General features: G+C 52.3%; 5 protein-coding genes across 5 annotated transcripts; 4 read left to right on the forward strand and 1 right to left on the reverse strand.

Moving 5' to 3' along the window:
- Positions 1 to 1,628: 1,628 nt before the first annotated feature.
- BO83DRAFT_162061 (uncharacterized protein) lies at positions 1,629 to 3,479 on the forward strand. The gene is made up of 2 exons (XM_025526326.1): positions 1,629 to 1,841; positions 1,959 to 3,479. The coding sequence occupies exons 1-2, from the start codon at positions 1,743 to 1,745 to the stop codon at positions 3,459 to 3,461; spliced, it is 1,602 nt and encodes a 533-aa protein (XP_025382919.1). The 5' UTR covers positions 1,629 to 1,742; the 3' UTR covers positions 3,462 to 3,479.
- A 609-nt stretch (positions 3,480 to 4,088) lies between these two features.
- On the forward strand, positions 4,089 to 4,699 carry BO83DRAFT_382787 (glutaredoxin). Its single transcript, XM_025532306.1, has 3 exons — positions 4,089 to 4,212; positions 4,333 to 4,431; positions 4,499 to 4,699. The coding sequence occupies exons 1-3, from the start codon at positions 4,158 to 4,160 to the stop codon at positions 4,657 to 4,659; spliced, it is 315 nt and encodes a 104-aa protein (XP_025382920.1). The 5' UTR covers positions 4,089 to 4,157; the 3' UTR covers positions 4,660 to 4,699.
- Positions 4,531 to 8,735, reverse strand: BO83DRAFT_421153 (putative alpha-L-rhamnosidase B). The gene is made up of 4 exons (XM_025534972.1): positions 7,658 to 8,735; positions 7,333 to 7,604; positions 6,421 to 7,290; positions 4,531 to 6,337 (listed from the first exon to the last, which is right to left on the reverse strand). The coding sequence occupies exons 1-4, from the start codon at positions 8,528 to 8,530 to the stop codon at positions 4,831 to 4,833; spliced, it is 3,522 nt and encodes a 1,173-aa protein (XP_025382921.1). The 5' UTR covers positions 8,531 to 8,735; the 3' UTR covers positions 4,531 to 4,830.
- Positions 8,736 to 9,132: 397 nt separating this feature from the next.
- BO83DRAFT_441530 (putative extracellular exo-polygalacturonase) lies at positions 9,133 to 10,597 on the forward strand (the record flags this gene model as incomplete). The annotated part of the gene is made up of 4 exons (XM_025536347.1): positions 9,133 to 9,396; positions 9,451 to 9,817; positions 9,879 to 10,078; positions 10,130 to 10,597. The coding sequence occupies 4 exons, from the start codon at positions 9,133 to 9,135 to the stop codon at positions 10,568 to 10,570; spliced, it is 1,272 nt and encodes a 423-aa protein (XP_025382922.1). The 3' UTR covers positions 10,571 to 10,597.
- A 1,467-nt stretch (positions 10,598 to 12,064) lies between these two features.
- On the forward strand, positions 12,065 to 12,697 carry BO83DRAFT_279943 (uncharacterized protein; the record flags this gene model as incomplete). The annotated part of the gene is made up of 3 exons (XM_025527093.1): positions 12,065 to 12,141; positions 12,208 to 12,522; positions 12,592 to 12,697. Coding segments are annotated over 3 exons (498 nt in total), but the record flags the coding sequence as incomplete, so codon positions are not given.
- Between the last annotated feature and the right edge of the window lie 184 nt (positions 12,698 to 12,881).

A 12,881-nucleotide genomic window follows, 5' to 3' on the forward strand; every position in this document is an offset into this window, starting at 1 on the left:
GATTGGGTAGATCATACTAACGGTGTCTATTAGTAGTAGTAGTGGTAGAGGGTGTGATGGGATCATGGGAGATCTACTTCCTACTTACCAGGCGGATCCTGAACTAGTGGCCTCGCTTAAAAATGCAAGATGGGAGAGATGTATCACAACGCAATCGAGAACAGAAACTCAAAGATGTGACTTGAAGTATTTAATTAAGTCCTTCCCCCTTAGCCTCGGTTGGCGTTCTCGATGTCATATCGACCCGTCACTGGGGAAATTGCATATTTGTATCTAACCATGTACTCGGTGCTTCAAGGCAGACAGGCAAACAATAGGCAGACCGTTAATCTCAATATACTGAATTCCCTCAGTTTATAAGAAAAAGAAATATTTATAGTATGTACGAAATAAGATGGAAGCAATGTGAGGGCTTAGCTGCAGGGTTTGGCGAAAAGTACAGACATACTGTAGATAGACTGCACATGGACGTTGACGGGGAAGACAGAAAAAAAAGAACAGTTTTCGGTGCCAGTCATTTGGGTAACGATGGATCGACAGTGAGATGTACTCCTTTTGGGGTTTAGTTTAACACAATTTAGTTCTCGAGGCAATTGCTGGGAATTGTTCTTTTCTTTTTCTAGTCGGCGATGGTCGGAGTGATTGGCCAGACCAGTTCTAGGCTTGTCTGATAGTCACCGGGAAGCTAATCCTGAAGGAGATTGGGACTTTTTTCCCCCCGTGTCTCTCTCTCTGTTCTGCCTCTCTGTCTTGGTTCTCGACATTATTCTCTTTCTCTCTCCCTCCCGTTTCTCCTCTTCTGCTCCCCTCTCATCTTTTAGCCCTTCTTCTTCCCTTCCATTCGGCTTCTTCTGGGTTGGGACCCTTGGACAGTGCACTTCCTCTATTCTTTTCTTCCTCATCTTATACCTACTTACTATCTCTATTGAGGTTTTCTTTAATCAGCTTCCCCCGAAGTGTCAACGAATCAGTTTTGGCGCCACGGGTCCAGCCACATCTCTTTGCAACCACTCCTTTTCCTTGGGCTTCTTCCTTCCCCTCCTCCTCTTCTTCCTTCTCCGCCTCTTCTCTTTCTTCCTCTTCTCCTCCTCCCAGTCGTTTGACTCTTGACTCTTCTCTGCCCCTCATCGAAGCTCATCCATCTTCTTTCCTATCCATTTTACTTCCCCCCTAATTCATCTACCTCGACACCATTCCATTTTCTTCCAAAACCCGCGACCGGTCCTAATTCTCGGATCCCGACACTGCTAGCCGTCTGTCAACCGCCGTCGGCCTATAATAGTGCCCAGCCCGGAGTTACGTCCACGGTACCCATCCCGCCGGTCCCTGACTTCCTCTTCCACCCCCCCGGGAATTACATATAGCGCTGCAATTTTAAGGCTCCGGCTTCTCCACTTCCCTGGCTATTTACGATTTCCTCCTTTCGGAGCATCTCTCGTGTTCCGCTTCTTCCCCCCTTTCCCACCGACTCGTGCCCTCCATCTCCCAACCACCTACCCCTCACATCATACATACACTTGTTGGAGTCTCGGCTTAGGGGTCTTCGAGACAAACGGTCCAGCACGATTGCTGTTTCTGGTCTGTGCGCTACTGGGATGGCCTGATCGGGGAACAAGACGGGAAGGGCCAAAAAATTATTCACCTAGTGATCAGACTCTCTTTAATCATCCTGCACGCACCTTCGCCGCACCACGGGCTCCAGCTGGCCTGGCCTTGACTGAATCTTAATAATTGCTGTTGGAATGGCGGGGACAGCTACCGCGACTTACACGACAGATGTTTGGACGTCACCCAGCGTAGATGGGGGTCAGTGGGAGTACGCTGTCCCGATTCGACAGGATGTAAGTGTGTCACACTCCCGACATACCTTTCTGCGGTGCTCTGAGGCAATCGCGCCGATCGTTCGGGCCTTTCGCGGGCCAAAAGCCGGACTGGCATGCTAACCTGGGTTTCGGTAGAGTACTAAGCATCGCTCAAAATCACGGTCCTCCCACGATTCACACGCCAGGTCCAGGGAGCGTAATTCCAAGGGCTCTCGCAGCTCCTCGCTATCGCGTCACGCCTATGCTCACGAGCACTTGACCTCCCGGGGCCGCCCACAAGCTAGCCACAGCCGACGCGGAAGTGAAGCAGGCAGCTCACGCTCAATCTATGGACACGATGTAGCCAGTCGTAGCGCCGGCAACGTCAAAGACTCGACGGATTCTCTTTATCGAAAGGGGTCGGTGAGGCATGGCGAGTGGCACGAGGGAATGGGCATGTATACGGACGAGATCGACCAGGACAATTGGATCCATCGCGACAAGCTGGCCAAGATTGAGAGTGAGGAGCTGCAGCAGGCCGCCATTCTGCTACAACGTCGGGCGGGTGAGGGCAACAAGACGCGCACAAAGAACTACGACTCGTATGGAACACCTGCCAGCTCCCCACCGACCGAGCAACTGGAACCCTGGCCCAGTTTGCACGGCGATTCCCAGCTCCGGGAACATAGCGGGTCTCCAACCTTCCCAGAAGAAGGTGAAGAGCGTGGAAGGTGGGATTCTCGTCGACAGGAAGAGAGCATGGCCAATGGGGCGGCCGGCTTCTACCGCAACCCCGGATTTCGCAAAAGCTCTTCACGGATCCCCATTCCCTCGGGTATCCCAGTACCGGTCTCTCCCAATCCCGAGAACGGCGGACGAGAATTCTCCAAGCAGCGCAGCCGCGCGAATACCCACGGGGATGACGATGCTTTGTCCTTCGGGATGCCCCGTCGGGCTAGTGAGCCGATGTCGGTGGACTCTGCCCAGAACATTACTCCGGCAGGAAGTCGGCCTGGCAGTCGCGGGAACACTCTACAAAATGCGGCCGGTAGGAAGACCACCAAGGGTGGTGCTACCAATCGCAAGACGTCGGCTCCTCCGTCGACTACACGAAAGGCGACCCCGAGAAGCCGGGCACCGTCGAGCACGTTGCGGGCCACTAAAGCCGCTGAGAATCGTCCCATTAACCGGCCGGAAGGCGACCCTCCGTGGTTGGCGACGATGTACAAGCCCGATCCACGTCTTCCGCCTGACCAGCAGATTCTTCCCACACATGCACGACGCATGCAGCAGGAGCAGTGGGAGAAGGAAGGCAAGACGCCTACCACGTATGATCGGGAGTTTGCTCCGCTAGCCATCGGGCCGGACGGGCCAAAGCCCTCTGAGAAGCCGGCACCCAAGGAAGAGGAGCCGGAGCCGGAGCCGATCGAACAGAACGAACAGGTGGAGAAAGAAGAAGTGCAAGAGCAGAAGACCCCGAACTTGGAGACACCGTCTAAGGAGTCGGGACGGCCGAACTCAGGCACGGGCTACAGCACGATGCCGCGGGTACATGAACCACCACAGGCGGCGCTGCAGCCAAAATGGAACCCGCCAGTGGTGACTGCGCAGGAACCGCCGCCGAAGGAGAAGGGCTGCGGATGCTGCATTGTGATGTAGGGGGAGGACGCATTCGTTTTGAGTGGCATATGTCCGTCATTTAAGATACCTATTTCCTGCATTGTGGATTTGTTTTTCAGCGAGCTGGGTGGTGTTTGATCTGACTAGGATTTTAATAGCTATCCACCTTTTACTTCTTGTCGTTCCTTGGAGACGTTTTACTCTCATTTGATTCCCTATCTGTTGATTCCAGTGTTTGTGCACCTGCATTGAGCGGTCATTACGACATCACGCGTCTTTCCTTGAACATGCATTGATTTTCTTTGTGCATATCGTTATAGACAAAGTTCACAATTATATTAAATATTTATTGCAACTAGTATACAACAACATATACATAGTTAAAGTGACCGATCTAGAACCCCCCATCTAATCCGTCATTAATAAGCCATCCCCCCGAGCACCCCCTCATTACATAATCACCCTAGCGCACCTTGCGTAATCCGACCATCCGCTCTCCTCATTCCATCATTCATCCATTCATTCATTAATTTATTCCATCCTATCTGATCGATTCCATCATCCCGCTGAAACCTTGATTAAACCCATTCCACCCAATCTTATAAATAACCCCACTTCCCCCTCCCTCCCTCCTCTCCTCTTCTCTTCTTTTTAGATTAGCTACCAGTCAATACCGCCACCATTTCCTCCATCTTCACCCGTCTCTTCGGCTCTTTTGCCGCTCCTTCTCCCACCATGTCCGCCGCTGCTAAGACTAAGGCCCAGACCTTGATTAATGAGAATGGCGTTGGTAGGTAACCCCCCATCCCAGCATTGATATGCTATTATGTTGTGTCATACATGATGTATTAGTGTAACGTTGTGTGGAGAAACCAATTTGCTAATATAAATCCCATTGGGAATGGCACAGTCGTCTTCTCCAAATCCTACTGCCCCTACTGCCAAGCAAGCAAGAACTTGCTGAATGAGCTCGGCGCGAAGTACACTGCTCTTGAGTTGGATCAGCTGCGTAAGACGCCCCCAATCCCCTTCTGCTTTGGTTTAGGGGCTATGCTAATATATATTTTGCGTTCTAGCCGACGGAGCCGACCTCCAGGACGCCCTCCAGGAAATCTCCAACCAGCGCACCGTCCCCAACATCTACATTAACCAGAAGCACATTGGTGGAAACTCGGACTTGCAGAGCAAGAAGGGTGCCGAGCTGAAGGGGTTGTTGGAGGCTGCTGGAGCTTTGTAGATATCTTGTTTTATATGATATATCTGCGAAGCAGTGATAGGGGAGTAATGATAGATAATTGATTGCTGCTATCAGATCAGATCATATATAATACATACATACACTACATACTCAAACACCAGAAACAGGAAAGGAGTAGACTTGGACAGGGGAAGAGGGGAGAGTGACGGATTATACAGTCCCAACCGGCCTCTCTACGACGCCCATAATCCCATCCACCACACTGCGTCTCGCCCCCTCACTCGAGACATTCTTCCCCGCCAAATAATTCAACCACACCAACCGACTAACCCTCTCATCCTTGACCCTACCCAAATACCTATCCGGCAGCGTATCCTTCCCATCACCACCACCCTGAACCAACACATCCAACTGGCCCTTCTTGCCCCTCGCCAACACCAACACCTGTCCCTTAGGCACACTCTTCCTCTGCCCACCCCCAAAAAGGCCCTTAAACTCCCCCATAGCCTGACCAAACTCCTCGCCCTCAAACTCCCCCTTACCACCACCCTCAACCTTATTATACCTCTGTGCCCTACCCGTAATCCCCCTCACCCACCCATCCCTCAAATGCAAGAAATCCGTATTCCGCGTCGGCACGACCCGAAACGCCGTCCTCAACCCATCCTTCTTCAACAGCATATCCCACGCCTGCTCCCCCTTCTCCGCATCCAACAACAACTCCCTCAACTTCTCCCTCTCCATCGACACCAACGACGTCGCAGCCGTAGCCCCCACCTCATTATCAATCACCGACTCCGTCCCCTCTCCCGGAGGATGCACCGCCGTGCGCACCAGTCGTGATTGCAGCTCCGCCAAGTCCTCCTTCGCAACATACAATCCCACAACGTACACCTGGAAATTCAGGAACGAGACCGTCCGAATACCCAGTCCTAGGAGATGGTATTCCTCCCCATCACTCTCCTTTCCATTACTCTGTACAGGCAAATCCGTCGCAGACGCAGGAGTATTATCCTCACTCTCCAACCACTTCGGCAGATGAATCACCGCCGGGAAATGCGGGATCGAGCTCGTTCCTGTCTCCACTTGGTCGGGGTTTCCGCTGGAGGATTGGATGTGCGTTAGCGTGGGCTTTGTGGGAAAGCCCGTGCTGGGGCCGTCGAGTTTGGTGCTGCCGCTTGTGGTGGTGGTGTTCTCGACTTCGACTCCGTCGGTGGTAGTGGTGGTGGTGGTGGTTTGTTCCAGACCGAATACGTCCGCTTTAATCACCCCGTACATTCCGATGGCGCATACGATCATCCCTGTCGCTGAGATGTACATTGAGCGTTTGCTCCGTGCGAGGTCTTGTTCGCGGCTGCGGGGCGCGCGGGCGGCGCTGCGGAGGGGGTTGCTGGCTGTGGTGCTGGTGGTGGAGCGGAGGGTGCGGGTTGTGCTGTAGAGGCGAGTTTTGGGGTTGGTGGAGGCGTGGAGGTTTTGGGCACAGGTGCGCCATTGAGCGCGGGCGGCGCGAAGGGAAGGGGGTATCGGTGGCATCTTGTTTGTGTATGTTGTGTTGGTTGACTTGGTTGGGTTGGAGATGGATGTTGTCTGGAGTATGGGGATGCGGTGGAAGTGAGCGGATCGGATGATTATTGACACGTGATTAGAGGTGCCCTGATTGGACGGGTGAGGTAGTATAGCATTTGGTGGGCATTGAAGTGGATTGAAGGTTACTATGCTATTTAATATCCTAGTATAAGTACTGTGTGATGATAATGTAGTTACTGCTACTGCTACTGCTACTGCACCACCACCTTGTACGTTCCGCCTCCGCTGACCGTCACTGTCGCCGTCGCGTTGGCATACTCTACCCCCCGGGTAATCTCCGTCCCGTCGATTTTGATAGATGGCTTCGCCGTGCCGACGAACGGCAGCGTAAGATTTCCCTGGGTCCCGTGCGGAACTGAAAAGTCGAGCGTGTATCCCTTGTCTGTCTTTGACCATCCAGCCTGGAACTTTCCAAGCGAGGTCGTGAACCCACCCTCGGCGGACTGCAGATCGACAAACTGCGGGGCAATGCGCCACGTCGCCCCCAGTGGAGATGTGACAGTGATCCCCACGATGTAGTTCGTCAGCGCCGACGTCGGTCCTGACGACCAGCCGTGCGAGTGTGACACATATGCGGTGTCATAGTAGTACCCGCGGTTACCGCGGTACCCGAACGTGCCGTTCTGTAGATAGCCTTCGATGACCGTGCTCTGTGTGCCGTTCGCGTTGTTGTAGTACCATCCCCAGCTGCGGCGGATTAGCTCCAGTGCTCGTTGTGGCTGTCCCACGGTCAGATGGCCCTGGATCTCGAACGAGGAGATGAATGGAGAGATGTTCTCTGGCAGTTCGGGCGCCACGGCTCCAATCGGGGTCCAGTTGTCTGTTAGTCTTTCAGAAATGCTGGCGGCCCGGTCCGCATCCACGACCCCGAAGAGCAGGGCCATGCTGTTTGCGTCCTGAGGGTGCAGGGTGGTGTCGGTGGCGTTGTCTTTGAATGCGCCGTACGATTCGTCCCAGCAGTATTCGTTGATGGCTTGACGCAGCTTCTCGGCTCGGCTAGTCCAGGTGCTGGACAGGTCGCCTGAATTTCCGGCCCAAGTGGCGAGCTCTGCGCCTGTGTTGAGGGTGTGATACAAGCTGGGACTGTTAGAAGGTAATGAGTGCAATGATTAGGGCATCGCTCACATCATCTGCGCCTCGGAGTTGTTGTATCCCTGCTGCCATCTGGCCCAGTCGCGCGTGCCCGTGACGTTCAGCAAGCCGCTGGGATAAGTCACCTTGCCGTAGATATAATCCATCGCCTTCTGATAACCCTCCCAGTTTTGCTCGAGGAAATCGCTGTCGTTGGTATAGAGCATGTAGTTGTAGGTCCCGACCATCGTCCACATGTGGTACGTGTCCGAGTCTTTTTGGCTCAGCGGCGGGCCAGACTCGTCGAATGCACCTGTCGAGTTGTTCTGCATAGCGTCAGTATCTGAGATATAGCACAATCGCAATGGTGTGATGTTACCTGAGTGTCGTACATAACCTGCAGCGCATTCTTGACACTGTCCAAGTCGCCCAAACTCACAAACGCCGAAGGAACAGCGATCCCCATGTCACCCGGCCATACCGCACGGTCACGCTTCGCTCCGTCGACAATGATCGTATTACCAGGTCCAAGGGTGCAATTGTTCGCCCAGCCTTCAGCCATCGCTGGGATCTGACGCCCCGTGTCGGTCGGCACCTCGTTCGTCTGCAGAGTGTAGGCACCAGTGTACCAGATCTTGTTGAGCAAGTCGTCATTGGAGTGGAAGTACCCTTGGTAGGCCTTCAAATTGGACCACGTAGGCTGAAAGCCGATCTCCAAGCTCACATCTTCGATGTGAATGGTGGAGTTGTCGCTGGTGATCAGGAAAAGAGTCAGATAGCGAAATCCACCCCGCAAGCTCTTATCCGGCATCACATAGTAGTGGCTTCCGGCTTCGGTGAAATTACCATAGAGGGCACCATCAGGGCCTTTGAAGCCTCCATTTGACGAGTCCGACCACTCTCCAATATAGTTCTTCGCTTCGGTGAAGGCCACTCCTAGTGTACCACTGCCTGTGGAGCTGAAGTTTACAGAAACAATGCCGCCAACCTCTTTTCCAAAGTCATAGACCACCAATGACCCATTTCCATGAAGTGCAAATGGGGTATAGTCTTCCGTCTTATCCGGTTGCGTAATGAGGAAGAGCTTCTCTGGGTTCAGAGTTCTCGACGATGGTGCGAAAATATTCTTCTCCCACGGCCCGGAGAAAGCGCTGTCGGTCGGACCAGAGCAAGTGGTGTTGCGCCAACAGCTTTGAGCAACTGAGAGAGGAAGTAGAGCGAGCACGCCCGACAAGAGCCTGTGGCAGCGCATGGTCTGCTGTCTTGTCTGTTCCGCAGACTGCAGCACCAATTACCACGCAGAGCAATATCCATTCTCCACCAGACACACGGGTTCATATAAACGTCTCGGCTCGAGATAATGTTCCCCCGGGCTTTTGCCCAGAAAGCGAAGAGGGGTCGCTAGCTTCGAAGGATTAATATCGCTGGCGCGGGACGGATCGATTGGCTTAACGGGCAGTCTGGGGTAAATGAATCAGGTCAGTCTCGGCTGAATGGCAGATTGAGATCAATTAAATATAAGCGAACAGGCAAGCTTTCTCACACGTTCAGGGGGGCGGCGTTGGTTGGCTGTGCAGCAGTAGGTTAGTGGGATTGCCGGCGTCATTGGTGGAATTTCCTACAGAGAGCCCGTCGATCGTGCATAAAGGCGTCATTCGAAGGCCAGTGCATGAAGTTCTCCCCGGGTTTTCTCCGCACAGGGAAATTGATGATATTAGTGAGGTTTGTAGTTCGGTAGAAGTAGCACCGAAGTCTGGTCTGATCGTCCATCACCTCTAATGGAAGCCCCGGTCAGCATACAATAAAGGAACCAATGCTCCCAAACACTTACAGCGCGCATCACCCGCGTCCATAATGCAGCTAACAGCTTCGGTTTCGCTCTTTCTCCTGGGGCTGGCCTCTGTTGGCCATGCAGGCAATGTGGAAAACAACCACAATGTCTGCACCGTGCGAGCAAACGGGGGCCATCAAGACGACGTCCCCAATATTATGGCGGCGTTCAAAGAGTGTGGCAATGGAGGTACCATCATTTTTCCCGAAGATCAATCGTACTGGATTGCGACGAGATTGCATCCAACATTGAAGGATGTGGCAATCGAATGGCGGGGAAAGTGGACAGTAAATCTCCCTCACCATCCATCTCGTGACCTGTGAAATACTGATTACGTCCAGTTTTCCGACAATCTCACATACTGGCGTAACAACTCCTACCCAGTTGCGTTCCAAAACCACCATGCTGGCTTCATTATTAGCGGCGACAACATCACCATCAATGGCTATGGCACCGGTGGAATTGACGGCAATGGAAATACTTGGTACACGGCCGAGAAGGGCGACACGCAGCCGGGGCGTCCGATGCCGTTTGTCTTCTGGAACGTGTCTGAAGTGATTGTTGACAGCTTCTACGTCAAGGATCCGCCTCTATGGAGTATCAACATCATGAACGGGACCAATATGCGCTTCAACAACATCTACTGCAATGCCACGGCCGTGGATGCCCCGTGGGGTGACAATTGGGTGCAGAATACGGATGGTTTTGGTATGTTTTTTCCATTCTTATCAGTGACTTGTACTAGGACTGACTCGTGTCTTGTTTTCAGATACTATGGATGCTGTCAATATTCAGCTCACCAACTTTGTTTACCAAGGCGGAGACGACTGTATCGCTATCAAGCCCCGCTCCTACAACATCGACGTCCAGAATGTCACCTGTCGTGGGGGCAACGGCATCGCGATCGGCAGCCTGGGTCAATACTTGGAAGATAGCAGCGTAGCTAACATTCGCGTGGACAAGGTCAATGTACGTGCGGTTTTCCCGGCCACCATCATCAGTAGTACTAACGGTGATCAGATCATCCGATACAACGAAGACATGCACAACAGCGCCTACCTGAAAACCTGGGTCGGAGCTCTCGTCCCCCAAAGTTCCTACGAAAGCGCTGGTGTGCCTCGTGGCGACGGCTGGGGCAGCATCCGTAACGTACTATTCTCAAACTTTAATGTACAGGGAGCAAGTGCTGGTCCTTCCATTAGCCAGGACAGTGGAGACAATGGTTCCTATGCGGGCACAAGCAAGATGTCAATTTCCAATGTTGCGTTTGTCAATTTCACGGGATGGGTGGATACTGAGAAGTCAGTGGTCTCGACGGTCTCGTGCTCAGAGGTACATCCGTGCTATAATATCGACTATGACAATGTGGTGCTGTATCCAGGGAAGAATGCCACTACAGCTGGAACAGGGTCATGTAAATATACGGCTGATGGAGGCGTACATGGCATGAGTGGATGCTGATCGGCCTGCTCGCTCAGACAACAACTCACTAGATATGTGTCGTATACGACTACACATTAGATGTGTCAAATTGCTGGCAAAATGATATTATATGCAATTTGACAAGACATCAGCGAGCGTATGAGTTGGCAGTCGGGATATTATGAAATAATGGTCCTACGGGCTAGAGTAATCAAACAGCAACAGCAAGCCCTCCTCCATAGCTCGACATCATCAGCAAGGCTAGTACCTGTGCCTAAGCTATAAATGTCGAGCTCGATTGAGACCGGCAAGGCTTTTTTTCCTTTTAGTTTCAATACGGATATTCATTTTCGGAGCATCCCGTGGTCTCATGCCTCATTCACAGGCTGGTAACGCCCATTTAGATATGTCCCCATACACCGTCTAAATCCTGGGGCGGTTGCGGACTTTTCCATCCAGGAAGGCCAGATTCCTATCCACTTGGACGATTTATAGGCCGGTAACAGCCGTTTGGAGGCTTTCACCAACACAAAAGGTTCTGGGGCCTTAAATAGCTGGGCGCTTTCCCCTCCAGGATGGCCATATCTCAATCCTCCTCATACAAACCATCCTTCGCTCTTCCAGTAATACTCTAGTATCCCTTTCCGCCAATTCATCCAACAATGAATAGAACTCTCGAAAGTTACGGTTTTGGAAGCCGCAAATTCCAGATGCCAAACGCGAATGCCCTGGAAAACTTCGGCTTTGATGAATATCCCAACTTCCAGGCCCGAGTTGAGCTAACAGTCAAGGAGATCCGAAGGCTCCCTAAAGCAGAGCCTTGGCATGACACATTAGCGGCATTCGAGGATAGCCAGATTGTTCAACTGATGAACACTTACACCATCTCCACTTTCAAGGACCTTCTTAACAGCGAATCTCCGCCAACATTACGTGACCTTATGACGCTAAATTGGACGGACACCGACCAACCCGGTGCTTACTTGAAGATCATCTACCAGGACAAGATAGTAAATGCCGAAGACAAGCCGCATTGGTTGTATGTAGGCTCAGCAACCGGGAAATACAACAGAGGGCTCAGAGGACGAAAAAGGAACCATGAAACCAAACCCACCACGTCAATGTAAGCCTACGCCAGCGGAGCAGTGATTGATGCTTGCATCTGACAATTATGTCTTACCAAATAGGAAAAATTCGTTTCAGTACCAAGTCTTGCATCAGAAACTTGTTCCCAGGACTTGCAGGTTCGCTACACTCTTCATTATGCCATGGGGCGATGACCCAGATGCAGACCTCGTCAATTTTGTACGACCGATATGCCTGCTCGCAGAAGCAATATACTGTTCAATATTGGGGGGCTACGCACCGAAATGCCCCAGGCACCTACAGGATGCATGCGTGTATGGAGATCCTAATGAGGTCTTCAGTTGGTTAGGGGCATGCACGCACTCGTGCATGCTAGAGTCGCATCGACCCCACTGCGACCCTGAAGTGCAGTCAAAGAAATCATTTTGCATTAAGAGAAACCGAACAATGTACAATATCGATCTTCATCTCAGCCCCCACAAAGGCGAAGTGACAATCGCGGACGAATCAACAGCCGCGGATGAGTCGAGAGCGGATGAGATAACCGACGATAGCGAGATGACAGACGATAGCGAGATGACCAACGACAGCGAGATAACCGATGATGGGTTGACCGATGATGGGTTGACCGCCGATAGTGAAAGTAAAGACGGTTATGCCCTTGCCTCAACCAGCGAGTCGAACGCGGTGGACAACCAAGATGACTGCACTTGGGAGTACAATTTCTCGGAAGATGATTTCCATCCTGTTACGAAGCAGGCCACGAAAGTGGAGAGCTCAGTGGCAAAAGCCAAGCGGCTGGCTGCTGCCGAGAGACAACGGCTCTATCACCAAAAGTGGAGGGCCAGAATGTCACCGGAACAAGTGAAGCGCTTCCAAGAATACACTAGAGACGCCATGCGAAAGTGGCGACAGGAGAACCCTGAAAAAGCCAAGAGAACAAAGGCCCAGAATATCGCACGGAGATCAAAAAGCAGGGAATATCAACAGAGGAGACGCAGAGAAAATCCGGGTATCGACAAGAAGTTGTACGATGCGCTTCCCGAGGAGAAAAAGGCAGAGAGGCGAGAACGCCGAGCTTTCACAGCGCGGGAGCGAAGAGCTAAGAAAAGGGCCCTTAATCCACCGAAAAAGCGGAAGATACTGCGGAAGAACAGGCGTCGAAACGAGAGAAGAGCCCTCCAAAGGGCAGTCGATCCTTTTCACAAAGAGAAGTCCAAGCTGGAGTCCCGCATCCTAAGAGCTAAAGCCAAACTAAAGCAAG

This window comes from Aspergillus eucalypticola, assembly GCF_003184535.1.
Source record: "Aspergillus eucalypticola CBS 122712 chromosome Unknown BO83scaffold_38, whole genome shotgun sequence".
Taxonomy (NCBI): Eukaryota; Fungi; Ascomycota; class Eurotiomycetes; order Eurotiales; family Aspergillaceae; genus Aspergillus; species Aspergillus eucalypticola.